Consider the following 27537-nt stretch of genomic DNA (forward strand, 5'->3'; position numbering starts at 1 on the left):
AACTGAATAAGCAGAGTAAAAGCTAAAACCTTAAAAAATGTCCAGGAAGAATGAAGAACAGGAACCTGAGGGCAGCTCCGCGCACAGTGACCCCACAGGCAGCACAGCCTTCCAGCCCGACAGCAGCCCTTTGGGGAAGCTGGGGTGAGGTGGGGGTGGGGTGTAAGAGTTTGGCTAACCTGGTAGTGCGGTGGTACAAGTCAGTTCATTGGGCAACTGAAACTGGGTGGGGTTCCGCTCCATGGCGGCAGCGATCAGCAGCTCAAAGGGCCGCCTTAGCTGGGGCTGCACGTAGTCCGGCTCCGCTGCCACTGGCTCCTCGTCCACGTCAATGATGTCCTCGTCGACATCATTCTGCTCAGAAGTGGGGGTCTCTGTGCTGGCATTGGATGTGGGTGTGCCAGGCCGGCTGGCTCTCCTTTCCAGGATCCGGGCATGGGCAATGGCCTTGAGCTCAGTTTTGCTGGCTGATCTGTCCAACAAGTCAGTATCACTGCTGGGGGATGTAGTCCGTTTGCCGGATTTGTCCACCAGTCCATTAACGTGGCCCAGCTCCTTTTTCTGCTCTCGTTTCTGTGCAAATGAACAGGCAGGACCATCACATCAAGTACCACAAAAGAGAAAGAAACGGATACTACCAAGTCCTTGCTAGGCCACTAGCCAAAATTATGAAATTTTCTAACCTGTCAGACTCCTCCGCCTGGAGACTCGGAACACCAGTCTCACACCTGTCTGTTCAAGTTGACAAAACTACTCCTGAACTACACTAAACTAACAAACTACAGCAGCAGAGAATCACCAAACAGCAGGGAAAGTTAGAAACAATTATACACGCTTCTCATACATCCTTTACTCTAAGTCATCGTATGATCCACACTATCTCTATACAAAGCACGGAGGCAAAGGGATAAAAAGTTACCACAGTGAGAATAAACAGAGTGAGGCTAAGTGAGAACAGTGAGAAAAACATAAAGGGATTCAACATCACTGTAGTTTGCCTTGAAGCATCCTGACCTTCTGAATGGTTTTAAGAATTTTGCTCCAAATAAAGTCTGCAAATACAAAGGTAAGAGGTAAAATAGGCAAGCATAGCTCCCTGTCCAGGGAGGCTGGGTGCTAACATGTAAAGTAACTACACTACAAGGTGGACGGCGGCTGGTGTGTGGAAGATAGCCACCACAGTGTCTGAGACCGGTGGCTTTCAGTGTTTCAAGTTTAACTAGAACTCTGAAAGAGACACTTCTTCAAATGGGATGATGGGGAAATGGAAAAAGACTATGTTTACTCAGTAGGACTGGATGGCTGGTATTACATTTTCCTCTAGGACTCAAAGGAGTGGTCAAATGAAGGTTTAACACTGGTCCCCAGTCAGGAGACCTGGGATCTGTCCCTGTACTGCCTGCCAATGATTCCTTATGACCCTAGATGACTCAGGTTGGTGTGCAGGAATTTCTCTGTTTGGAAAGTAAGACTTATAAAACCTTTCTTCTCCACCTTTCAGAGATATGGTAGAGAAAGAGGGTCCCATATATGAAAAGGATGAAGGCTCTGAGTCAGGGGAAGATCCAGCCTCCACTAGGAACAGGACCTGAACATCAGAGGTTGCTGAGGGCCAAAGGATGTATCATTTCAGTCTACTTCAGCATAACTACAGGAGGTCAAAGGCGGACAGAGATAGTGGTGCTTGGCAAAGGCAGACTTGACAATGAGCAAAGAACACTATGTTAGAAAAAGGCTACTAGAATCCCCACCAAGCAGCTCTGCTTCTAGAAAACTGATGAAGAGGTAACAGAGCTTTGGAGCGAAGCAATTCGGCTCAAATCTTGGCTCTGTTAATTCTTTACTTCTAACTTGGGAAAGTTACTCTACATTAGTGAGCCTCAGTTTCTTCCTCTTTAAAATGGAGGTACAACTCCCCTACCCACAGATGGCTGTATGGATTAAATGAGACAACATATGCAAAATACCCGGCACATGATGGGCACCAAACTAATGTTAATTCCTCTTTTCCACCCTCTTTTCCTGGCTTCACTTCTCCCTGAGCTGTTCCCAACCCTTTCACATCCAGCTTCTTCAGTGGCAGGTTTCTGAAAGGCCTCCTGGCTGGCAGGTGCTACTAATGGGCCCTGCTCTAACCTAACCAGGGACACATAGGAAGAGATCTTGTGAGGTGGACAGGCTGGAGGACAGCCTGGTTTGTGGACCTTAGGAGATAATCAAACTACAGCTGGGGCTAAGTTGTTGACTGGGCCTTGCCTTGCCTTTTAATAAGAACCCTTGTGCACATGTTGAAAAATAAAAGTCTATCTGTTTACCTTCCTAAAGGCCAAAAACTGTTATACACATAAACCACAATCTCTGAATCATCTCATCCTGTTTCTGCAACCAAGGAAATCATCATTCATTGTGACATCACGTTCAGGGGCTGGGAAAACAGAGGTGATGTCACAACGAAGGCAAGTTGCTTGCTGTGTAATTAGTGTGATGGGAGGGAAGGAGATAGTTTACGATTCATAGACAGATTCTAATCCACAGTCTATAATTTGAGGATTGGGTCTCTCATAATCTGGATGGAAACACACCTACTTCCTTTTTTGAGAAAGAGGAATTTAGCTTTTGCAAGCCATAAAAGGTCTCAAAACAGAAGATCACGTTCTCCAAGCCAGTGCTGAATTATCAAAGACAAGGGAAGGGGAGCTAAAGAGGGATTAGGCAACCTGGGGTGCAGATGGGTTCAAAGTCTTCGGTCCCTCATACACCTAGCCAAGCCTCTGGATATCAGTGACTTATTTGCCTTGGGGTAAGGGAAATCCTTTTTCCACCAAGCTAGAAAAGCTTGTTTTTCTTTAGCCACTTTCAGTCATGGATATAGCTGCCACATTCAAGCCACTTATCAGCCTACTCCTGTCACTAGTGAATGAACAGGGCTCAGTAAATTAACACACCTCTTCTGCCCATTTCAGCAGCTCATGTTTGGATTTTAGGCCCTACTGGATTCCATAGAGTCACCATGGGGAGAATGAGGGTGATTCCAGGGCTGGAAAAGACAAGAAGAAGGGACGAAAATGCCTTCAGGGCCAGGCCATCTTAGCTCTAGAATATCAGTGCTCTAGATCTGGCATTCTGAGCAAAGCCTGCAGGAAGCAGCATTATTACCTTTCGGCGAACAGTGCACCGGTGACACATCCACTCCCCAGGAGGCAACATCTCTTCACTCAGTGGAGGGTTACTGTAGGGAAAAGACAATGGCAAGACTAATTACTAACCTTTGATGCAGCATGAAAAAGCCTGGCTGGGTCTGGCACAAAGACGAAAGTCCCCTATTCTGGCCAGTCCTGCAAGCACTGCTAGGGTGCTCTCTTCCTTCAAAATGGTTACCTAGCATTATTTGTAATAACCTCAAGAGTGAGGACCCCCTCCCACATCTCAGAAAGAGAAGAAATCCATAGCTATGAACACTAGGCTTACAGGAAAAGACACAAAGAGCTAGTTTGGAGCCTTAAGAATCATTTCCCAAACTGTACCATGCTGATAAAATCATTGCTAGGTCCTCCACACTCCTCAAAGTCTGTCAGTGTAAGGCTAAGCTCTTCCACCTGCTATTCGGAGCCCTGTGTAGCACAGACCCATCACCCCTTCCCAGGACCCCCCCCACCCACCCCCTCCTGTCAAACCAAAGACTTGCAGATATCTCTTTCTCTACACTACTTTTTCTCCTAGAAAGCTGTGCCTGTTAAAACCCTATTAATCCTGTAAAACTTGCCTCAATCAGCATATGGTAGATTAAAGATGGCTGCAAATTCTTTGCTACTCCTACTATCCAGAGGTAGGCCATTTCCTTCCTCTTGAATGAGGCTTGTCTTGTGACTTGTTTTGACTAATAGAATGCCCCGGAGGTAACCATGTTGTAACTTCTGAGGCTGGGTGTTAGGAGACCTGCAGATTCCATTTTTACATGTTTGGAATGTTCCATCTCAGAGCCCTGCTGTCACGCTGAGAGGCCACACTGTGGAGACTTAAGGCACTCCAATTAACAGCTTCCTCTGGATGCCAAGCCAAAAGCCAGCATGAACTACTGCTGTGTGACTAAGTCCTCTTGGACCATGCCAGCTTAGACGAGCCTCTAAAGGACTGCGGTCCCAGACAACAGCACACTGAGCAGAAAAACCACCCAGCTGAGCTCAGTTAACCTGCAGGCTTAAGAGAGATAATAACTAGCGTCTGTTTCAAGCCACTGAGTGTTGGATAGCTTTTTACGCAGCAACAGAAAACCGAGTACAGCTCCTCCATATGCTCTTCCTGGGTTACTCAGACATCCCGGACCTCTGAGCTACATGGTTTAGTTCTCTTTTTGTACTTTCTCTACCCCCACCGCTTTCTCTTTGTATTTCTCCTGTTTTCCCTTGTGTGACAGGTTTTTTCTTTTCTTTTCAAGTAATCTCTACAACCAACATGGGGCTCAAACTCACGACTCCAAGATCAAGAGTCATATGCTCTTCTGACTGAGCCAGACAGGAACCCTAGTTCTCTCTTTTCTTATTTATTACTTATTGTAAGCTCTATGCCCAATGTGGGGCTTGAACTATCATTCATTCATTCATTATAAGCTCTATGCCCAATGCTGGGCTTGAAGTCACAACCCTGAGATCAAGAGCTGCACGCTCTACCAACTGAGCTGGCCAGATGCCCCTCTTATTTCTTTCATTAGAGGGCCCAACACAAAGACTGGATCTCTTCCCTCTCTGTAGGTTTATATTATAATACAGAGGTTGTACACAGAGTAGTCACTCAAGTCAATACTGAGTCAGAATCAGAGCTGTGTAGGGCAGGCCTTACTGATCCTCCGCTGATTTCCATTAAGGTAACACCAAGAACCATATAATGAGACTTTATTAAATCCTTGGGAGGGTCACATTTCTAATGTCTATACAGTAGTGGTTCTCGAAGTGTGGTACCTAGATCAGAAGGAAAAATCAGTATCATCTGGGAGCTTATGAGAAATGCAAATTCTGAGGGACACCTGGGCAGCTCAGTCAGCTGGATGTCTGCCTTCGGCTCAGGTCATGTTCCCAGCATCCTGAGACTGAATCCCCATGGGGTTCCTTGCTGGGTGGGGAGCCTGCTTCTCCCTCTGCCTGCCCTTCCCCTTGCTTGTGCTCTGTCTCTCTTTGACAAGTAAATAAATTTAAAAAAAATTTTTTTTAAAGATTTTTATTTATTTACTTGACAGAGAGAGAGAGATATCACAAGTAGGCAGAGAGGCAGGCAGAAGCAGGCTCCCTGCTAAGCAGAGAGCCCAATATAGGGCTCAATCTCAGGACCCTGAGATCATGACCTGAGCCGAAAGCAGAGGCTCAACCCACTGAGCCACCCAGGCGCCCTAGTAAATAAATAAAATCTTAAAAAAAAAAAAAAAAAAAAGGATAAGAAAGGGGCACCTGGGTGGCTCAGTCGATGACACATCTGCCTCCAACTCAGGTCATGATCCTGGGGCCCTGGGATTCCGGGGCCCAAGTTAGGCTCTGCTTTAGCAGGAAGTCGGCTTGAGATTCTCTCCCTTTCCCTCTGCCCCTGCTCCCACTCATGTTTTCTCTCTCTCTCTCTAATAAGTAAAATCTTATAAAAAAGAACCCCCCTCCCGAGAAATACTAAAAAAAAAAAATTGAGGGCTGAATAACATAAGGACTCTTCCTGAAGTCCCAGGGCTTAATATTACATTGGTCTGTTTCTAGCTAGGAGAGCACTTGACTTGGCAAACATTTCTCGCTCCTGCTTTGCCATGCTTCCCTGCAGCCCTAGGTATTCTACCAGGCCTTCACAGGTCCTTGCTTCCTTTTCTCCCTTTTTCCTTGGTGGAATCTCAGGAGATCCTTACTAGGAGGCAGAAAACTGGAGCACACTGGTCTACTGTGACAGGTCTTCAAATCCCAGAGGACCACAGATGAATGTCACCTGTAAAGTCTTTCCCACTTCTCTCCAATGGATTTTTACATAGGCCACATCCAAACTAATGAGATGCCTGCATGTAATCTGCAAAGGCCTACAGACTGCTATGCTTCAGCAGCTGTCATATTAAAATTAACCCTGAAAAGGCTGTCACTTCTGATTCAGTTTTTCATCCTTTCTTTTCATCTGCCCGCTTGGCTTTGTACCAAGACACTATCCACCAAACATGTAAAGCAGAGGTGGGCAAGGCAAGGTGGTTTGAGCTTCGATCTTTTACCAAGATGTAAATGGCCTCCTGGCCACCCTTCACACTTCCCTCAATCTAGCCCCAACCCCTGCTGGCAGAATTAGTTATTTAAAGCACAATTCTGACCATATCACCCTCCTAATTAAAAAGTTCTTCAGTATCACCCCTACCCTACCCTATCCTTTATTACAGGATAAAGTTTAAGCTTTATCAGTATTAGTATTATAGGTTAAGACTCCTGTGGCCAGAATTCTCCATCTTTCTCCAGCTTCATTAACCTGGCGGCTCCCCACACAGTCCATACCCTTCCTCCACACTGCATGTCTATTCATTCTGGAGCTGCTCCCTGTAATTACAAAAGCTGGGCCTTCCCTCATGTCTTCACCCAGTGGACTCTTTATGTTTTGGGGCTCAAGTCAGGTAGTGCCTCCAGGAAGCCTTCTCTGGCAACCCCTGATTCCCTATAGCAGTTCTGTGCCACACTGTACCAAAATCCCTTTCTTTATGGCTTATTTATCTTTGTACCTCCACACTCTGCAAGATGCCTGGCACATACTAGGTGCTCAATAAAGCTTGAAAGAACTGAGGGACACGAAAAGAATGAGCTTCTAGGAAGTGAATGTAACCCTCCAAAGTCATGAGGCAAGGCAATGCAATTGGGAGGACCCTTGTTTTGGTGGTTAAATCACATATGAAATAATTTGTTTTCTAAGTCACAAAACAGTAAGACATCAGAGTCAAAGTCCACACTTGCAAACCTGAGACTCACTGAACCACCCCACCTGACTCATTTATATCTTCTTTAAACAATTTGATTTCTCATTTCTTTTTCTAAACACGTGGGTCAAATGCTTAAAAATTTTAAGACTTTTTTTTTTTAAGATTTTTTTTATTTATTTGACAGAGAGATAGAGATCACAAGTAGGCAGAGAGGCAGGCACAGAGAGAGGGGAGGCAGAGCAGAGAGCCTGACGTGGGGCTTGATCCCAGGACCCTGAGACCATGACCCAAGGCAAAGGCAGAGGCTTAACCCACTGAACCACCCAGGCGCCCCTTAAGAGGTTTTTTAATATTTTTTTTTTTTTTTTTAAAGATTTTATTTATTAATCTGACAGAGAGAAATCACAAGTAGACGGAGAGGCAGCCAGAGAGAGAGAGAGGGAAGCAGGCTCTCTGCTGAGCAGAGAGCCCGATGCGGGACTCGATCCCAGGACCCTGAGATCATGACCCGAGCCGAAGGCAGTGGCCTAACCCACTGAGCCACCCAGGCGCCCAAGAGGTTTTTTAAAAGTAGCTCCTGATTGGTTTCTAAAGGATCACTTTCAGGGAAACCAAGTTTAAGAACACTCATTTCTCAGAATTCTAGATCACGGCTACAGGCTCTTCTTGTCTGCCCTAAAGTGCATGATGAGGGCTGTGAGTTTGGTTTTGTTTTGTTTTTTAAGATTTTATTTATTTATTTGACAGACAGAGATCATAAGCAGGCAGAGAGTCAGGCAGAGAGAGAGGGAGGAAGCAGACTCCCTGCTGAGCAGAGAGCCCGATACGGGGGCTTGATCCCAGGACCCCAGGATCATGACCTGAGCTGAAGGCAGAGGCTTAACCCACTGAGCCACCCAGGTGCCCGAGGGCTGTGAGTTTAGGGAATAGCACAAGAAAGTCAGAGTACTGTCTCCAGGATGAACATAGAACATTTAAAAGAGTGAGGCCTTGTTGAGATGTTGCTGCTTTCTCAGAGAAAGAATGTACATCTTGAAATAAACGTGAAAATGCAGTATTTTGAGAAGGCAGTAACTGTAAGATAGAATGGACAGGGAAGGAAAGTCTGTGTTTCTAGACAATGCTTAGCGCAGGTACAGCAGGAATACAGAAACTGCCCATCATAAAGTTTTCTCGGTGTTTCCTCTTTGCCCCTAGCAATTCCTTTCAAGATATTTAGTAGGCAGTCCCCCCCCCCCTTTTCCAATTTATATGACAGCAAGAGAGGGAACACAAGCAGGGGGAGTGGGAGAGGGAGAAGCAGGCTTCCCTCTGAGCATGGAGCCGGACATGGGGCTTGATCCCAGGGTCCTGGGATCATGACCTGAGCCGAAGGCAGATGGTTAACCATCTGAGTCACTGAGGCGCCCCAAGCAGGCAGTTTTTCAACTCAATTATCTAGAGCAAAAGGATTCATGAAATGGATCCAGGAAAGAAAGACTGTTGGAGTAATCAGCTCAGGAACTATTTTGTAAAGAGGCTGCTTTGCAAAAGACTAGTTTTGCTCTATGTCAGAAATACTGCCAATAAGGAAAGGATTCTAGGGAGAAAGGAGATTCTGTAACCTCAGGGCCCTCATCCACATCCTGAAGACTTTCCCATCTCAAAGCTCTTTCCCCCGTAAGAATGATACTCCCTTGTGTGCAACCCTGAAACAATTATACACATGCGAGTCTTTAAACCATGATATGTTTGTCAAGAAAAACAAGGCTTTGTCTCAGCATCCTCTTATCCTTATGTATCAGTGAAGACAAGGTGCTAAGGGCCATTCTCTATAAAAGGAAATCATTAAAAGTTAAGAAGTCAGGTAATGTTGGAAATGCTCTATCAGAGTTTCCGCTGCTCAGCAGTGAAAACCATGAGGACGCTAAAATATGCCAGTGCTGCTTGTAAAGACATCAATATGCTTCCTAATCACTAAAGCCTAGAAATAGCAGAACGATTATCTCATCTTACATCTACATAGTGTACTACAGTTCACAAGTGTTTTCACAGATGGTCTTATTTGATCTTCACCAGCTCACTGTGAGAATTCTTACTCCCATCATGCAGGTGATGAACAGGACTTATCTAACGCCACAGAACCAGTGAAGTTGCAGAATTACAACCCAAATCAGTTTCCTGGCTCTTTCAAATCTTGAGTCCTCATTCTGTCAGCTATAAAACAGTTCGTAACAATAGAGCTCTAATTCCTCAAAACAAAACAAAACAAAACAAAACTTTGGTAGTTCTCTTATTTCTGGGGGACACAGTGGACTATCCATCAAGGTAGCGTTCTCAATCTCAAGGTTGAGCACTTCCTTCTCCATCAGTCAATATTTATTGCATTCCCACTGCTTACTAACTAAACTAACTAACCAGTGCCATGCCAGAGGCACCACACTGGAGGAAAGAGACAAAGCAGACAAGTTATGATCTATCCCACCAAGAAACAGCCTTTGGGGAGAGAAGATCAAAGTCATTCAAGCATTTAATGAACAATTAATTATTTCACACTAGGCAATGTGCTAAGTGGTGAGATTTCAAAGTCTTTGTTCTCAGGGATCATAGCCTAGAACAACTTGAAAAGGAGAGCTGACCACGAGACCACATACAATCAACTATGAACTGAACCTACCCTAAAGACCTACAGAGGACTCAGCTGTTCATCTAGAACCCAAAAGTACGTTAAGACTTTAGCATTCCTTCTGAGAACAGTCCAAGTCCTAGAAAGGAAGGGGAGTCCTGGAAAGTCTGTGAGCTGGCTTGTCTTGGGAAATGTAGCTCTTTAGAGAGTACCCTGTGAGGGCAGAGCTTCTGCAGATATCCATCTGCCTTCACTGCTATAAATGCTTCCTCTCAGATCATTTGTTAAAAAAGCCCCAGCCTGGGGGGCTCAGTTAGGCCTCTGCCTTCGGCTCAGGTCATGATCTTGGGGTCCTGGGATTGAGCCCCGCATCAGGCTCTCTGCTCAGTGGGAAGCCTGCTCCCCCCCCCCCCCCCCCCCCTTTCTCCCCGCTTGATTCCCCCCCTAAAAAAAAAAAAACTCAAAAAAAAAAAAAAAAAAAAAAAAGGCCCTGGCCTGCAATTCCTGGCCAGAAAGTGGCTATTCACAGCTTTCTAACTTGCTGTTTGACCACCACCTGATCTCAAAGACATTCTGTCAGCTATAAAACAGTTCGTAACAATAGAGCTCTAATTCCTCAAAGACTGTACATCTGAAAGATATGCATCTCAAAGCCTGGTGTGGCTCTCTGTGAGGCCTGTCAGGGCCTATAAACTGATGACAGTAATACCTGTACACAAACCAATTAGAAAGCTAGTCAAAGCATTAATTTTTCTAAGAAAGATTTATTTATTTTAGAGAGAGAGGGAATGTATGCAGGAGTGGGGAGTCGGAGGGAGGGACAGAATCTCAAGCAGACTCTGTGCTGAGCGCAGAGCTTAATGTGGGGGTTCATCTCACAACCCTGAGATCACAAACTGAGCCGAAATCAAGAGTGGGTCACTTAACTGACTGAGCCACCCAAGTGCTCCTGGAGATTTTAAGTAATCTCTATATCCAACAAGGGGCTGGAACTCACAATCCTGAGGTCAAGAGTCGCATGTTGTTTTGACTGAGCCAGCCAGGCATCCCAACGATTTTTTTTCTTTTTAATTCTCTTTGGGAGAATGGGGACTGACTTAACTGACTCAGCCACCCAGGTGCCCCTGCATTTATTTTTCAAAAACTAAAACTCCTAAAGCCAGCCTCTGTGGCAGGACTCCAGCATCCAGACTCCCACAAACAAATCCAAATGACCTGACTCTATAGCTGATGACGCTGCCTAGGTTGGTATATTTCTGGAGTTATGGAAGAGAAAACCAAACACACACGCACATGCACACACACACACACACACACACACCCTTGGCTCACTGTGCCTGTGCTGATAGCCCCCTCCGTGTCAAAGATTCAAAGCCCAGAGCCAGATGATCCCAACTCACAGCCAAAGGATGAAGTCCGGTTTTAATTTAGAATGCCTCTTTCATTCACTAATGAGGCGGCAGCCCACCACTGCCGGTGGAAGGTGTTAGTTGTCATGGTTCTTGGCTCTCTAATTAAGAGGATCTATTTCAAGTCATACACCAGAGTGGCTGATCTGAGTCTCACCTCACTCATCTCCCTCACCTATTAATACACACGTGAGCCTGCACCACATTAACATTTACTTCAGATTTAGTTGCCACCAGTGGGACCTGTTGCTCCATAGCTCTGCGTTAATTATCCATCCAGCGCAAGCAGTTTTTCAATATGGAACTGGAAGGGAGCAGGGGGAGGGGAATGAGAGAACAAAGGGAGGAGGGGAGAGGTGAAGGGAGAGAAGGAGACAGGGAAGCAGAAAGACTGCCTTTGATTTCAGAGACCTGTTTTTTTTTTTTTTTTCCATTACAACATGCAGATAAAAATGGTGGGGAACAAAATGGTGTTAGGCTCTGGACTTATTTTTTAAAAATATGTTAGTTTACTGATGTATGGCCTGCAAATGTCTATCCAGCTAAGTGACACTGACATTTTTAAAACTTGAGCCAAAGGCAGCTGGGGAGACATGGAAATATCACTTAACCAAATTAAAAGCTTTGGTGTGTGTCTTAGGACAAAAGGAAGCAAAACAGATGAAAACTATTTAAGAAAGAAGACATTTTATTGTCTCTTCCTAGACTGACAAAATATTCTATTTAATATGAAGACTGAACAGGAACACTATGCAGACAGTGTATCTGTACACAATATACATACAGCATTCCACTCGGGTTCACTTCTAAAAGAGGTCAGTCGCGTGAACTGCTAGGGTCCCTCCTGTCAGAACCCATCATTCTCCAAGAATCAGAAGCTCTCTAGCCATATATGGTAGTCTCAGTTAAAATATCAGACTAAGAAAGATTTCATTGACCCCTCCCCGCATCTGGATGTCTCCTCCCTTTTTTGGGTGGTGGTGGGGTATTCAGCCAGCAAACAATAGCACCGAGCAGTTTTGATTTTTAATTTCACAGTTCATGGGTCTCGTCATCCATCTGAGGTCCACTACCAGATAAAAATCCTGCAATCATATCTAACGGCATTGTGTAAGAGTGACTGCAAAAGACAATACATGCTCAGAACAGGCCTGCTCTCCCTCAAACCAGCCCCGCTGCCCTTGGCCAGCTGAGGATCTGCGTTGGTACTAGCCAAAATGGGAGGGAAGGTAACCACTGATAGGACCACCATCACATCTCTGCCTCCTGGTAGCTATCTTATCTACAAAGAACCTATGAGCACAGAAAACAAGCCTTTTATAAACCGAAACCAGCTTCTAGAACTGAAACCAGTTCTAGAAAAGAGATGCTGAGTAAGATCTAATTTAAAAATTATCTTTTAAAGCATAAAAGCTGTATTAATGTACCCCAATTTAATGGCTTGAAACAAAACCTAATGAAATTTAAGTGTCAGCATAAATAGCCAGCTTCCCCTGGACACTTGCATGGGCATCAGTTTTTATTTTCAAGTACAGCCTACCTTTCAAAGGCTAGGAAGACGGCCACACTGGAAGATACAAGAAACAAGAGCAGAAAGGTCCTGGGGTCCCTGATCCTTAATTCCTTACCCTCCTCCATCCCAGCTACTGACTCAAATACAGCTAATGTCACAAAGTACATAAAAAGTGCAAGGACCGCTGGCTTTTTCATGCAGAGCCTCAGGAGCAGTGTTAACAAGGAGACCAATGAAGTGCCAGGCCATTACAAGTGCCCCATTGAGAAACTTTGCTAGCTGCGTCACTTCCACAGGCGTACGATCCTTTCAAATTAGCGGACTGGGCCCCCAAATTTCACTGCCTTCTATGCAGAGCTGGGCTGTGGTGGCATCCTCCCAGTGAAGGACACCTGGAGAACAGGGTTATGAGTCAGGGCAGCAAAAGGAGGGTGGGAGGGTAGAGTACCAACAGTTACACTAGGTGTTGCCCCTGCTAACTTCTCAACAAGCGGAGACTGGGTGCCACAGGGCCTTATCTATCATTAGTTTGGCTATTCTGGCAATCTTGGCTTCTCCACGATGGAGAGGTGGCTGCCTTCGGCTGAGGCCATGACCCTGGAGTCCCGGGGTCAAGTCCTGCATCGGGCTCAGGCTCTATGGGGAGTCTGCTTTTCCCTCTGACCTTCTCCCCTTTCATGCGCTCTCTCACTCTCTCTCTCAAATAAAAATAAATAAAATCTTTAAAAAAAAAAAAAAAAGAAAGAAAGAAAATGGGTTTCATTTATTCACCTCCCTCCTGATAAGATTTTGGAGCCTAAGTGTTTTGGAAGAGTCACCATTCTGGCCTCAGCAGACACTTTCTGATGTTCCCAGGGAATGTTCTTCCTTGGAAGGAAGAATCAACAACTGTAATTGTGTATTCCAGAGGAGTCTCAGAGGTATGGAAAACTGGGTACTGTTCCATGGTCAAATCAAGGAAAAAGGCAGGACACACACACACATATATACATATATTTTTTTTGGCGTACGCAGCTCAGGCGATCTCGATCAGTTTCTATCTTATAGATACTAGATCTAAAATTGTATAAAGGCTGGGAAAACTAAAAACACTAACAATGTCTTGGGGTAACTGCGTGGCTCAGTTGGTTAAGCGGCTGCCTTTGGCTCAGATCATGATCCTGGAGTCCAGGTATGGAGCCCCATGTTGGGCTCCCTGCTCAGTGGAAGTCTGCTTCTCCCTCTTACCCCGCTTTGTGCTCTCTCTGACAAATAAATGAATAAAATCTTAAAAAAAAAAAAAAAAAAAAAAGAAAAGAAAAAGAAAAAAAAAGAAAGAAAAAGAAAAAACTAACAATTTTTTTTAAAAAATTTTAAGTTAAAAAAAAAAATCTTTATTTGAAATTCAACTAAATACAGAGAGAGCAGGTTTCTACTTAAGACCCAGCTGCTTTTCCCTAAGGAGGATTTCTGCTTCATTTACCCTCCTCTGAAAAGGTCTTCTTAAAAGGAAAGATAGAGAATAATGATATGATTTGCACCAAAACAGCACAGGGCCTATTCCCTCTTTCTTTTTACTCATAAGCCCCATTTTACTCATAAACCTCAAAACTCCCCACCTGACATGACTGAAGTAATCTCCTGGGCATGCTGTCAAACTGTGCTGTCGTGGTTTGATGCCACAGCTAAGTGCTGACTTGGGCTTCTGAAGCCTTCCAGTTACACCCCCAGTGACCTATTTAGGAGGTGAACAGACCTCTCAGAGACAGAGCACCATAGTTTTTTTTCCCTTTGGCCCACTTTTCTCTCAGATGATTCCTAACCAAAGAATGATCACCCCAAAGGCCTGAAAGTATGCACACAAGTGGTAAGATTTTGAGGAAAGCTCATATGCAGTAAGCATTCAAGTCCTGAACATAAGCTCTTTCCCACTAACTTAAATAAACTGCAGATACTTTTCTTACCTTTCAGCTTACTTCAGCTCCAACAAACTAAGGCCTGCAGTCAAAGATGTCTCATGAATTAGTGTTAATAATTAAGTTAAGCTAGAATGGCTAAGTGTTATCTAAGCCAGGCAAAACCATGAGGACTACAACCAAAGGATTAACAAACAAACAAACAAACAAAAAAGATAAGAGTAAAACAGGGGCACCTGGATGGCTCAGTGGGTTAAGCCTCTGCCTTCAGCTCAGGTCATGGTCTCAGGCTCCTGGGATCAAGCCCTGAATCATAGGGTTCTCTGCTCAGTGGGGAGCCTGCTTCCCCTCCCCTCTCTCTGCCTGCCTCTCTGCCTACTTGTGATCTCTCTGTCAAATAAATAAATAAAATATTAAAAAAAAAAAAGATAAAGCAAGACAATGTCTATCAAAGGCAAAAATCATTAACAGAATTCTCCCTACATTTAAGATGCTCTTTCAAAAAAAATGGCCAGCAAGATCAAGGAAAACCGAATATAGCTAATCTATGTATAGAAAGAACTACCAAAAGGTATAGATTTAGACACATTTAATGAGATTAACAAAGTATAATTTTCATAATGCGTTCTAATAACTGATGATTGAAAACCCGAAAAAGTTCACTGTAGAATTTCCCTCTAATGTCTCCAGAGCTTTACTAGAACCAAGAATCAGTAGAACTCTATCTGCTGGTTCAATGAATGTGGGAATTAAAAAGCACCCAGCTCATCACTGGAGACCTGGTCTGGTGTAAAGAATAAGAGTAGCTGCTCACTGCCCAGTTTTATAATGAGGAGACTTACCTACAACCACATAAGAGTTCTATGCATTTCATTAGTTTCTCTGCTCTCTTCTCTGCACTACTGCAGACAGGAGAAAAATATTATTCAACGTCTATCTAAGGATCACAGCTGGATACAAGACGGCCCATGTGTTCGTGCTGCTGCAAACAGGGTTCCTTCCACCCTGAAACTCAAGCTTGCTAGTAATTGAGAGATTCCCTCACCCTTGCCTGGCCTGGTGGTAGAGTGATGTCTTCCGGCTATGGTTAAATTCAAACCCTGTGAAGAATCCTCTCTTGCTCACTCCAGCTTATTTCAAAAAAGAGCCTCATGCAGAGCCCACATCAGTGGGAAACACCGACGCTAGGTACAAGCTTAGAGTCCCCGCCCCACTGTTACATTCCCTGTCTTTTGACTTTTCAAGACTGGGAAACATTTCCTGGGAGATATATCTTATATAGTTTGTCAGAAAAACAAGGGAAGGGCAAAGACTAAACACCAACGCTATTAATATACAGGAAACAAATCTAATTAAGGGGAAAGGAATAGTGACCGTGTGTTCCTGTTAAAGGTATATCCACTTGGTAGCAGAAGACATCAGTTCTGTTCCCCAACTAAGTGCTTATCTTTGCACGTCTTAGCACGTCTCACATTTGTAATACCACTACATATTGCACAGCAGTGAACAGAGGATACATGTTAGCCCCTGGCTTTTGAGTAGTGTAGTGTGCATTTAATACATGGTTGCAAAAGGGAAAGTAGCTTTTTGAATGAGCGAGTCAAGTTCTATATTACCCGAAACGTCATCAATCTGTAAGGTGTACTTGGAATTTGCTTACTATGAATGCAATAACAGGTCTACATAGTAGATAAGTTCTTTTTTGACAAGGGGTCAAAAGCAATGGTTTTTCCTTTTATTGGTGTCTACTGTAACCCTCAGGGTCTTCTGCCTCCCATGCAAATGTGCTAACACTTCATCTTTATTCTTATTTGCTGAGACCTAGATTCAGAAATAATGTTAGACTTAAAAAGGATGAAGACTTTGACACCTATAAATGGCAGGCAGAAAAAGGAGTCACCTTCTTATTCTTCTTAACTGTTCTCAAGTCATGGGAAAAGCAGTGAGCTAGTGACCTGTGCATGTGTCCTGGGCATGGTGACAAATCCGCAATACCAAAGTGCCTTTCTGAAATTTGGTCTAGGACTTGCACTGAATACAATGTCCTCCTCTTTCAGGAAACTGGCAGGGGGACAGCTGTACTCCTGTCCAGTCTCTTGGGAGGCTAGCATTATGCAGAGGTGCTCTTATAAGTGTCACTCACTGAATGGCAATGCAGCTGGCCATGTTTGTACTCCTCGGGGACTTTTTTTTTTTTTTTTTAAAGATTTTATTTATTTATCTGCCAGAAAGAGAAAGAGAGATCACAAGTAGGCAGAGAGGCAGGTGGAGGGAGAGGGGGAAGCAGGATCCCTGATGAGCAGAAAGCCTGATGCAGGGCTTGATCCCAGGACCCTGAGCCCATGACTTGACTGAAGGCAGAGGAAGGCAAAGGCTTATTAACCCCTGGAGCCACCCAGGCGCCCCCTCCCTGGGGACTTTTAAGTCAAAGTAAGAGCACAGTAGAAGTGGGAAAGCAAACCCCCTTCCCCTGCTCTGGTGACTTAAAACTCTGGCACCTTAAAATAGGAATGCATTTCCAGGAGCCAGTGCTGCATTATCATAATAATATAACCATCACAATTCCAACCAGGGTCCTGGTGGGATCATGCCCCACAGCAGGAGCCTGCTTTTCCCTGCCTGCCATTCCCCCTGCGTCTGCACACTGTCAAATAAATAAAATCTTAAAAAAAAAAAAAAAAAAAACTGGACAAAGGATCAAAACAAACATTTCTCCAAGAAAATATACAAATGGTTAATAAGCACGTGAAAAGATGTTTGGGATCATTAGTCATTAGGGAAATGCAAATCAAAACTATAGCACTTCCTGCCCATAGGATAGCTTTTATCAAGAAGACAGATAATAACAAGTGTTGGAAAGGATGTGGATAAACTGGAACCCTGATGTATTGGTGAGGATACAAAATGGTGCAGCCATTTTGGAAAACAGTTTGGCAGTTCTTCAAAGGTTAAACATGGGGGCGCCTGGATGGCTCAGTTGGTTAAGCATCTATCTGCCTTTGGCTTGGGTCATGATCCCGGGGTCCTGGGATGGAGCCCCTGCACTGGGGATTGAATAAGAGTGAGTGTCTGCTCAGCAGGGAGTCTCTGCTTCTCCCTCTCCCTCTGGTCCCCCACACCTCATGCTCTGGCTTGCTATCTCTGTCTTTCAAATAAATAAATAAAATCTTAAAAAAAAAAAAAAAGGTTAAACATGAGTTACCCTATGACCCAGCAATTCCATTTCTGGGATATACAACCAAGAGAAATGAAAACAGATGTCCACACAAGATTTGCACACAAATGTTACAGCATCCTTATTCACAATAACAAAAAGTAGAAAAAAACCCCAAATGTCTATTAACTGATAAATGGATAGACAAAATGTGGTATATCCATACATGGAATAGTATTCAGCCACAAAAAGGGATGAAGTACAGATAAACCCTACAAGGGTGAACCTTGAAAACTCACTGAGCCCTTTTGAGTTATCACTTGTCCTTTCACTCAGAGCTTAATAAAAACCATTGTCTCATTCAGTAACACGCAGTAGTGACTATTTGGATCCTTTTTCAGTTCAAATTACATAATTTGTTTCTATTTTACGATTTGGCTTAAAAAATTCTCTTGGAGGGGAGCCTGGGTGGCTCAGGCATTAAGTGTCTGACTTCAGCTCAGGTCATGATCCCAGGGTCCTGGGATCGAGCTCTGCACCAGGGCTCCCTGCTCAGCAGGAAGCCTGCTTCTTCCTCTCCCACTCCCCCTGCTTGTTCCCTCTCTGGCTGTGTCTCTCTCTCTGTCAAATAAATAAATAAATAAATAATCTTAAAAAAAAGAAAAAATCTCTTGAATACATACTTAAGAATTTAAAACAGATCAACATGAATCCCTTCTCCAGTTATAAGTGAAGATGCTACCTAAATATGTCTTATACATGATTTTACATGTAAACAATATAAGCAGTCCTAATATTTTAATATAGCCCACCTACAAAGTACTGTGAGAGCCTTAGAAAGCAGCAGGAAACTGCTGAGTTTACAACTGTATTCTACCTCTCACTGAGTATGGCGATTAATCTCGGGACAGACCCCCCCCCCCCCCCAATTTCCCGCAATAGTACCATGAAATGCTTGCCTTACGTCACACAGACACTGTTACTTGTGAGGAGCACTACCTCCTCCTACAGTTCAAAAAAATTCCTGATGCTTCTTTTCTTTTCTTTTTAAAAAGATTTTATTTATTTATTTGACAGACAGAGATCACAAGTAGGCAGAGAGGCAGGCAGAGAGAGAAAGGGAAGAATGTTCCCTGCCGAGCAGAGAGCCCCATGTGGGGCTTGATCCCAGGACCCTGGGATCATGACCTGAGCCAAAGACAGAGGCCTTAACCCACTGAGCCACCTAGGCGCCCCCTGCATCCTTTCTTAACCAAAGCCACCTAGATCCTAGATCACACCCATTTTTTTTAAAGAGTTTATTTATTTGACAGAGAGAGATCACAGGCAGGCAGAGAGGCAGGCAGAGAGAGAGGGGGAATCAGGCTCCCTGCTGTGCAGAGAGCCTGATACAGGGCTCAATCCAGGACCCTGAAATCATGACCTGAGCCAAAGACAGAGGCTTAACCCACTGAGCCACCCAGGCGCCCCCAGATCACACCCAATTCTGAATAAACATTTCATACTAAATGTTATCATTTTTAAACAGTGATTATACTTTCATCACTGAAACAAAGCACTCTGATCACAAGAATGAGCCCAAGCCCCACGTTAAGTTTACAAAGCATGTATATAAAACTGAGCTAAAGCTCAATGTTACTGGACCCTCCCTTTCGGAGTGATTTAAAAACAGTAATACACACCCAGATTCCAACACAATGTAGCAAATGCAAAAATAAAGAGATAAAATACACATAAAACCAAATTAGGTTTGTTTATTGTTGAATCATTTTACTACGGAGGAGGCAGGGTGACAGGAGGAAGTCCAGATGCCGACCCCTCCAGTTCTTTAGTGCCAGGTTTCCAACTACCTCAAATGTCAGAAATAACAGATTCGTAAGATAACATTAAATTAAATGTATTTTAATTCAGCACTAGCCTGTTACTTTTCTAATGAGGAGCTAAATGCAACAAAATCAGAAAAAAAAAATCACCTTCTGAAAAGTTCAAATAGCAAAGATGTTCTGCAACACAGTTTTCTACTCTATGTGTGAAACCTTTCTTGTTATGACTCACTGAAAATTAAATATGCAAAACTCCAAGCTGAGCTTAGTTTTGCCTGTGCACAGAGACCTTTTTACTCTCATTCTTCGAAAACCTCATTTTGGATCTCACTGCCAACACCGAAGAGAGGAAAGCCGGCCAACAATTCCAAATATAACATGCGGAGGCAAATGCTACAGAAATCTGTCTGACGGGAAGCAACCATGCTGAGGTCTGCTGAGGTAGATGCGTTTCTCAGACCATTTTGATCCCTCAGTCCGTTTGGAGCAAAATGCCACGAGAAAACAATCAGAGAAAAACATCCAGTTTTTTCAGCCTCATTACTGATGGCCTATGGTGCTCACTTTATCAGTGAGAACAATTCAATCCATTTCAAACAGAAAGATGGTCAGCGGCAAATAGAGCTCCACCAGTTATTCCTTTTTTTTAAAAACCAATTCTTAGGGACCATTCCATGGAGACCAGTATTTTCAGAAAGTTCAACTAATGGCATGACAATTATGATAGGGGTCAGGTTCACCAGAAAACACTTAAAAAAAAAAAAAATACCTCTTTCAGTTCGTGGGGCAGGTTTGGTAACCCCCACTACCACTCTGAATAACTGATAAGCCAGTTAAACTCAGATAAAATGATCACACTGTTACTTAAAAACTAATCGATCACCTCCTTAAGTTTAATTCTTCAGCGAGGTCATGGTACTGAGCACAGGACAATTCATTCCCTCACCTAAAGGCTCATGACAGGGAACCCAGAAATAGGGCTCCCAGTCTAATTGGGAAGAGAGAACAGTTCCTCATACAGAGCCCTGGCCCCTGAGAAAAGACAAGACAATTAACAGTTTATCTTACCAGTCATTTCCTACAGTAGTTTATCTAAGAAAAATACCCTGTGGTTATGACTATGTCACTAAGCCCAGGAGGTAAAGTTTGCCTAAATCACTTTTGGAACATTTTGTTAGATCTTGTTCACTGTGAGGCAAGCTGGCAAGACGCACTGGAGACAGAGAAAGGATTGTCTCAGAGAATTTTGAATGAAGACCCGCAATAGCAGTACAATTATGATCAACTGGGTTTGCAAAACCTCCATCTTCACTCTTGTACATTCTGTACGTAAGGAAAATGATCATTTTTGTGCTTGTCTAAATACAGCTGACCCTTGGAAAACATGCATTTGAACTGCAGGTCCTCTTCTATGGAGACTTTTTAAGAGTATGGTACCGTACGTGCATTTTCTCTTTATGATTTCCATAACATTTTCTTTTCTCTAGCCTACTGTGTTGTAAGAATACAGTGTACAATACATACAACATGCAGAATATGTGTTAACTGACTGCTGATGGTACCGGTAAGGCTTCTTTCTGGTCAACAGCCCTGTAAGGAGTTAAGTGTTTGAAAAATCAAAACTTATGTAGATTTTTGGCTGCATGGGGGTCAGTGTCCCTAAGCCCCCAGCATTGTTCAAGGGTCAACTGTAAGCCAGTCATAGCCAGCTGAAAAGGAAAACAAGAGAAAATATAGCCACACCTAACTGCACTCCTACAGGGCACAAGTAATCAGTAATGGCATGAATTAAAGCCGGCACACTCAGGAATAAAAATGGTCTAAGAATGTCAAAGGCAGGACCCGACTACTCTCGTGGAGATGGTTAATGAAGTAGTTCACTTGGGCTGGAACGAGTGTGGAACAGGAGGCAGGAAAGTGGGATAAGCCTCACTTGAAAGAAGACTTCTTGTCTTTCTTGTCTCCAGAATGTTTTGTAATTTATATAACAACTCTGCTAAGTCAATGGTACCTTCAGTACTGGCATCTTCAAAGAGGGAACTGGAGATGTAAAATAAACCCTGCCTCACTTACTAGGATTCTCAAATCTCTGATTACCAGTTCCCATTCATGGTCTTAAAAAAAAAAAAAAAAGTATTCAATGAAATGCACAGTCTGGGCAAGTCTGAGTCTCACCAACAGCTACAAGCACCTCCCTCTTTCCTAGCAGAAGCAGAAACTGTTAATTGTTACAACTTGACAAGTCTCACACTCATCTAATTAGAAGATCCAGAGGTTAGGTTTTAGAATTTGAAGCCCAAACTCAGGCAAAACAGCACACTTTTTCCATACCTAAAATTCTAACAAACAATCTCAGCTTTGGGGCGCCTCGGTGACTCAGGTCATGATCCCGGGGTCCTGGGATTGAGACCCACATTGGGCTCTCTGCTTGGCAGGGAGCCTGCTTCCCTTCCCCTCTCTCTCTGCCTGCCTCTCTGCCTACTTGTGATCTCTGTCTGTCAAATAAATAAAATCTTAAAAAAAAATCTCAGCTTTACTAATAAACACAGGAGGCTACAGATAAAGAGCTTATAAAATTCTCAATATGGAGATCACCCTTCTCCTTTAGCTAACCCTAGCTTCATCCTAGAGGTGAAACACCCACACTTTACATGAAGAAGCCTACAATTCAGTACGAGCATATGCATCAAACAAGCACAATAAAAAATGTAAGCAAGAGGGAAAAAAACTGATAAACAACATACATATCCAAGTACAAATCTCTTCTTTGCTCAAGAACATGGGGAAACTTGACCAGAGGTATTTTCTCCAGGTGGATTACACCTTACAGGAAGCAAAGCTAAAAACCACAGACCCTTCCTGCTGGTATTAGTCACCTGGTAATAAAAATTTAAAGCCAGCAACAAAGCTTCCTCCAGGATAACCATTTTTGTCCCTGCAACATTACAAGCCCAGATGGGGTGCCCTCCTGGGCAAAAGTATCTGGGGAATAGCAATGGGAGCTTCCTACATAACTTCTGACCACAGACTTAATTTGCCCAGTATCAGTCATCTGTCTAATAAGTGTTCCAAAACCTGCAATTAGTACAAATACACAGTAGGCACTAGTCCACAAACCAAGAGACGGAATGTGAAATGGAACAGTGTAGAGAGTTTAAGAAAAACCTCACTTTTTCTTTTTAAACAGTAGACTTAAAAAAAAAAAAAAGGCAACATCAAAAACGGGTGGGAACAAACAGAAACCCCTCTCTTTCCCGCTCTCACAAACGCCTGCATCAGTCAACTGTTGCTGAACAACAGAACAAGACCATCACAACACGACGCAATCTGAGTTCCCTAAGCAGATGTGGGATTTCTGTGGAGATGGTTTCTCCAGGCAGAAGCTGGAGTTTAAACTCTTCCTGGCCGGATTGTTCTGGGCCGAGCGGCTGAGGAGGATCACGCAGCAGGCGATCAACCCAGGTCCCTCCCTCCCTCCCTCTCTCTCTCTCCCTCCCGTCTCTCCCCTCCTCTCCCCTTGGGGGGGGGGGTGGTGCGGCGGAGGGAAGCGCACAGCTTTCCAGCTCTCTGCTCCTTAAAAATGCCCTCGCGGAGCTAACCGCACACAATCCCACCCCGGCAGCAAAGAATTTTGCCGCGAAGGGCTCGCCGATCCGGAGCAGAGAAGTGAAATCGGCGCCCAAGGGCAATTTTAATTGTCTAACCCGGCCCGATTTCCTAAGAGGCGGCAGCGCGGGGAGGGGAGGGAGAGAGTGAGGCAGCTCCGAGAGGCAACAGGGGCAAGCGGAGCCAGAGAAAGGGGACCAAAGCGGCGAGATCCTAGCCCGGGTCCCCGACGAGCTTCTGCAGAAAGGACTCCAGGCCTCTACCCCCACCGTTCCCCGGGAGACGTTTGCAAATCATATATGCAGCCAAAATGGCGCTGAGAATAAAAATATAATTTAAAGGCAGGTCGCCATATTGTAAACAGAGAAGCGGAGAAGAGGCGGACTCGAGAGACACCCTCCATGATTTCTTCCACAGCCGCAATCGCCCGGGTGTCCGGCCCCCCGGGTCTGGACACCGCCAACTCCGGCGGCCGAGGGCTCCGCGCACCCGCCCGCAAGAGAGCCCAGCCCGGCAGGAGCCCGAGGGCGGCGGGCGCGCGGGCAGGCGAGCGGCACTGGGCCCGGAGCTCCTCCCCTTCCTCCCCCGCCACCGCCGGCCGTGCCCTGCCGGCTCTGTCCCGGCTACCCAGAGCCTTCCAATCCCAGATGGGGCTCTCCTCACTCATCCCAACCCCCACCTCGGGGTCCGGACCCACTGCTGCTCCTCCCCCCACTCCCAAACGGCCAGATCCCGGCAGACACCTGGGGGTGGGGAGGCGCTCGCCCCAGCCGCTGCAGAAAGTCAGCTAGCGGCTGCAAGCGCCCGTTATTTCGGCAGCCAGGGGTAGGCCGGGTGAAGGAATGTGCCGAGAAGGGTCCGCCAAGGAGCTCCAAAGGGGTCCCCAGACCTTACCAGCACTGGAGGTGGAAGGCGGCCGGGCAATGGTCACAGCACAGAAGATCCCCACCTTCTTTGCAGCTATCGCAGCTGTCGTGGTTGGTGGCCCTGCCGCTTCTCCGGGGCTCTTTTTCAGGTTTCCGACTCCGCTTTTCTGCCTCGTCCGTCTTGGGGGGAGCCAGCAGAGCTTGGATTTGCTGCACACACATACAAACGGCGTGTGTGCACACTCGGAGCTCCCGGGCGGTCCGTCGCCCCCCCGGCAAGGCTTCTCCGTCACCCACCCTTCTCCTCCCTTTTGTCCTTCTTCCTCCCATCCAAGCTGCTCCCAGAACCTCTCAGCCCCCGGAACCGGGGGGAGCCCACCCTAACAGCTTTCCTGCAGCACAACGAGAACAGCTTCTTCCAAATGGGGAGGATCAGGGTAGGGGGATGGGGAGAGGGTGCGCGGTTCCCTTCTCGCCACTTCCTTGTATGGACAGTGGGGGACTCCAAAGCCAGGCTCTGAAGAGGCCTGAAACCCGGTACCCGGACGTGCTGGGGGAAGCACAAAGGGGCCGACAAGAAGGGGGTGGGGAGGCTCGCCGGTGCAACGACATGGAGTGGGTTGGTGCCTCGGGAGAGCGAATCCAGGGCGGCGGGTAGGTGAAACTGCTGCAAACGTCCTCGGAGGCTGAGCTCAGCCCCTCGAATTGCAAAGAAGGGAGGGAGAGTCTGGGTGAGGAAGAAGCCCCCCTTCCTCTGGCCCTTTTGCGCTGTGAGCTCAGGACCGGCTTTGTGGGGCGGAGGGCGGAGGTTCCCTCCCGGCGCTGGGGGAAGGGGATGAGGAGGGCCACTCTTACCTCCATCAGCCCCCCCGACGTGTCCAAGTCGTACACGATCGTCTTGGTCTCCATTTTCTCCCACATTCATCCACCTCCCGGGCTGGGCGCTCTCTGCTCCGGCCCCCCCAACCCCGGGGGGAGGGGGGAAGCGGGAGGAGGGGGCGCTCCTGACCCCGGCCCCTCTTCTTTTTTCCCAACACGGGTCCCGACTTCCTCGCCCTGGCTCCCCCCCACCCCCCGGCCCCCAGTCCCCGGGACGGCAGCGTCCTCCCCACGGGCCGTGAGGGGGGAGCGGCCCCTCAGCCTCGGCCCGGCGGCTGGCTGCACGGTGGGTCCCGGCTCCCGGGGTCAGGCCTCGGCGGGGCCTAGTCCCACAGGCTAAAGCCGGCGCTGGCGACCGCTGGTCCGGCCGGGAAGGCTGGCGGGCGCTGCCATCCCGGGGTTGGGGGGATCGGAGGGGGGGTGAGAGGTTAGGTGAGGTTGTGGTACGTGAGGTGACTGCGGGGAGGGTGATGGGGGGTGGTCCCCGGGCTCCGCCTCTCGCCGCCGCCGCCGTCTGCGTCCCGGCTGCCGCGCACTTGGCGCAAACTTACCGCGAGCGCCCGCAAAGCCACCCGCGCAGGCGCCCCGGGATCGCCGCTCGCCGCGCGCAACCGCAGTGACAGCCGGCGGCCGGGCTCCCGCGCAGCCGCAGTGAGCGGGTACCCCCCGGCGCGCAGCCGCGCTGGCATTCGTCTGGAGGGCCGAAGCCCCGCCTTCCTGCCTTGCGCCAGCGTACTAAGATAAGAGGGCGGGACCTGAGGTCTCGCGCAGGCGCCTCGGAGAGTTTCTAAGGGTCATAGCGCAGCCGCAGGAACATGGGGGCTCTTCATCCATTGGTGTTTGTGTATAGACCAAGACTACTCTGTTCCTGCGCAGGCGTGTTGAGAATGCTCCCCTCCCGCCCCACAACACAGCCGCCTTCCGCGCAAGCGTATTGTCATCTGCAGGCCCTAACAAGAATGCTTCTACTTTCGCCATTTTGGTAATGGGATCTAGGCTACCATGTCCTTGGAGTCCTCAGGCAAGAACAAGAAGTAGCAAGGTGTGGTGTTGGCTGGAGCCGGTAGGCTGTCGGTGACAGCAGTATTCATAGGGATATTGTACTGGATCGTTTAGTTCCCAGCATCAGGTGTGGCAGAACTAGGCGCCATATTGGTAAAGAGAAAAGAAAAGCCACCGCGACGGAAAACTATTCTTTTGGTGACGGGTTGGATGGCTGCTGTACACACTACCCTCCCGCTCCTGACAGTTAATTTTAGCCTCAGCATCCCTGCCTTGCGTAATGAAGACATCGTGGAGAGTTTAGCAGGCCCATTACTACCCTCTCTTGATCACTGTCCCTGAGAACTGTTCCAGGGGAAGCCCACAGCGAAGAGTTAGTAACGCTGACAACGCCCAGCTACCTGTCTATAGCGGACTTCAACTCCCAGTTTGCAATGCGCAAGACGTCCAAAGGCCGAACGGGAGCGCACTGCACCCTGGGAGCAAGAATTCGCGAGGGATGTGGTGGGTTGTGGGAGCCGTAGTTCCGTGTGCATGCCGTATATGCACTGTATGGTGGGATGGACTCGGGGAGGAGAGATTTGCCTGCCAGGAAGGGATGCTTTTGAGAGCTGCTGTGCTGTATGCTGGGATTTGTAGTCTGAAGGCCTCACCTCGAATTCTGGCTTCCTCCACGGCACGCACCCCTGCCCTTTTTATCGGTTTATCTTGCCTGACTGTAGGCGAAGAAGTGGAGAAGGGGATAACATCACTGTGCTTGCCACTAGGCGTTTAGTTGGCATTGTTGCCAGGTAGTTGTGTCCTGCTCACCTGTGATCGTTAGGGTGTACTTAATATTTGCAGAAGAATAAAACCGGAAAGGGATTAAATACTATCTTTGTTAATCTCATTTCCAGATGCATAGAGAGGAGCGGTGATTCGCCTAGTTCTCATAGTGAATTTATGGCAGACCTATGAATGAAATAGATTTGATTCCCAGGCCAGGACACTTTCCACTACACCAGGTTAACTGTCTGTGAGGAGTTGTTGCTGCTGCTTCTTTTGGGATAGTAAGGAGGATGAGTTAGATACGGTGGGGATGTCAGCGTGTGGTCTTGGGTTTCCGTTTTTCTGACTTTTCTGATGATCCTCTTGGTGCTTAGGAAGAATGATAAGGTCATGGGTGTGTGTGTGTGTGTGTGTGTGTGAGAGAGAGAGAGAGAGAGAGAGAGAGAGATTGATTAGCTGCTTTCTGCCCTCTACCAGCCTCAGCACACAAGAAATCCTTGTGGTTATAGATCAGAGAGGTGGACTTCAGAGAGAGTAGGGCTGAGCTAGTTATATGAAAGTGGCCAGACCTCTTCTAGTCTGAGGTTTTGTTTCATGCCATGGGTCCTCAGAAGTTGGGAGCATATGTGCCCTCCTTCCCTGGCTCCTTACTGCTCAGGACCCAGCTGTGCTGCTGTGTCAGCCTGAAAGCATTATGGGGCAGATAAATAGTCCATTGGCCTATGCCCAATGAGAAAGGCTTTGCTTTGATCAACATCATCATTTGCAGTGGAGAACAGGAACAGCTGTTGGGCTAACCAGGGAAATAATACTTGGCTCTGTTGACAAGTGCCAGGGGGAACTAATCACTCTACACACCTTCCTCTTAGAACTTGGAGGGGGAGGTCAGCCCAGTGGTTGGAAGTTGGTACCACCTTGGAGAGCTCCAGTCCTGGTTATTCAAGGGGGGTTGAGGCGAGCTAGCAGGTGGGATACAGATGTCTTCTGAAGTGACCTCTTGTGGCTAGTCTAGGGACTGCACTCTGCATGGACGAGTTTCTCAGGCCTGCAAGGTGGCCTGTGGTAGAGCCAGAAGGTGGCCAGCCATGAGTGACCGGGACTTCT

The 27537-nt window shown here is 46.5% G+C and overlaps 1 protein-coding gene across 1 annotated transcript in view; it reads right to left on the reverse strand.

Moving 5' to 3' along the window:
• PHF12 (PHD finger protein 12) overlaps nucleotides 1-25293 on the reverse strand; it is a 42159-nt gene extending 16866 nt beyond the window's left edge. Inside the window, exons 1-4 of the mRNA XM_059380730.1 lie at nucleotides 24640-25293; nucleotides 23813-23994; nucleotides 3157-3229; nucleotides 180-573 (exon numbers count right to left, since the gene is read on the reverse strand). Coding sequence (XP_059236713.1) covers nucleotides 180-573; nucleotides 3157-3229; nucleotides 23813-23994; nucleotides 24640-24705 — 715 coding nt within the window. The 5' untranslated portion in view covers nucleotides 24706-25293. The remainder of the gene's footprint in view (nucleotides 1-179; nucleotides 574-3156; nucleotides 3230-23812; nucleotides 23995-24639) is intronic.
• Between the last annotated feature and the right edge of the window lie 2244 nt (nucleotides 25294-27537).

The sequence above is a fragment of the Mustela nigripes genome, chromosome 16 (assembly GCF_022355385.1).
Source record: "Mustela nigripes isolate SB6536 chromosome 16, MUSNIG.SB6536, whole genome shotgun sequence".
NCBI classification, from domain to species: Eukaryota; Metazoa; Chordata; class Mammalia; order Carnivora; family Mustelidae; genus Mustela; species Mustela nigripes.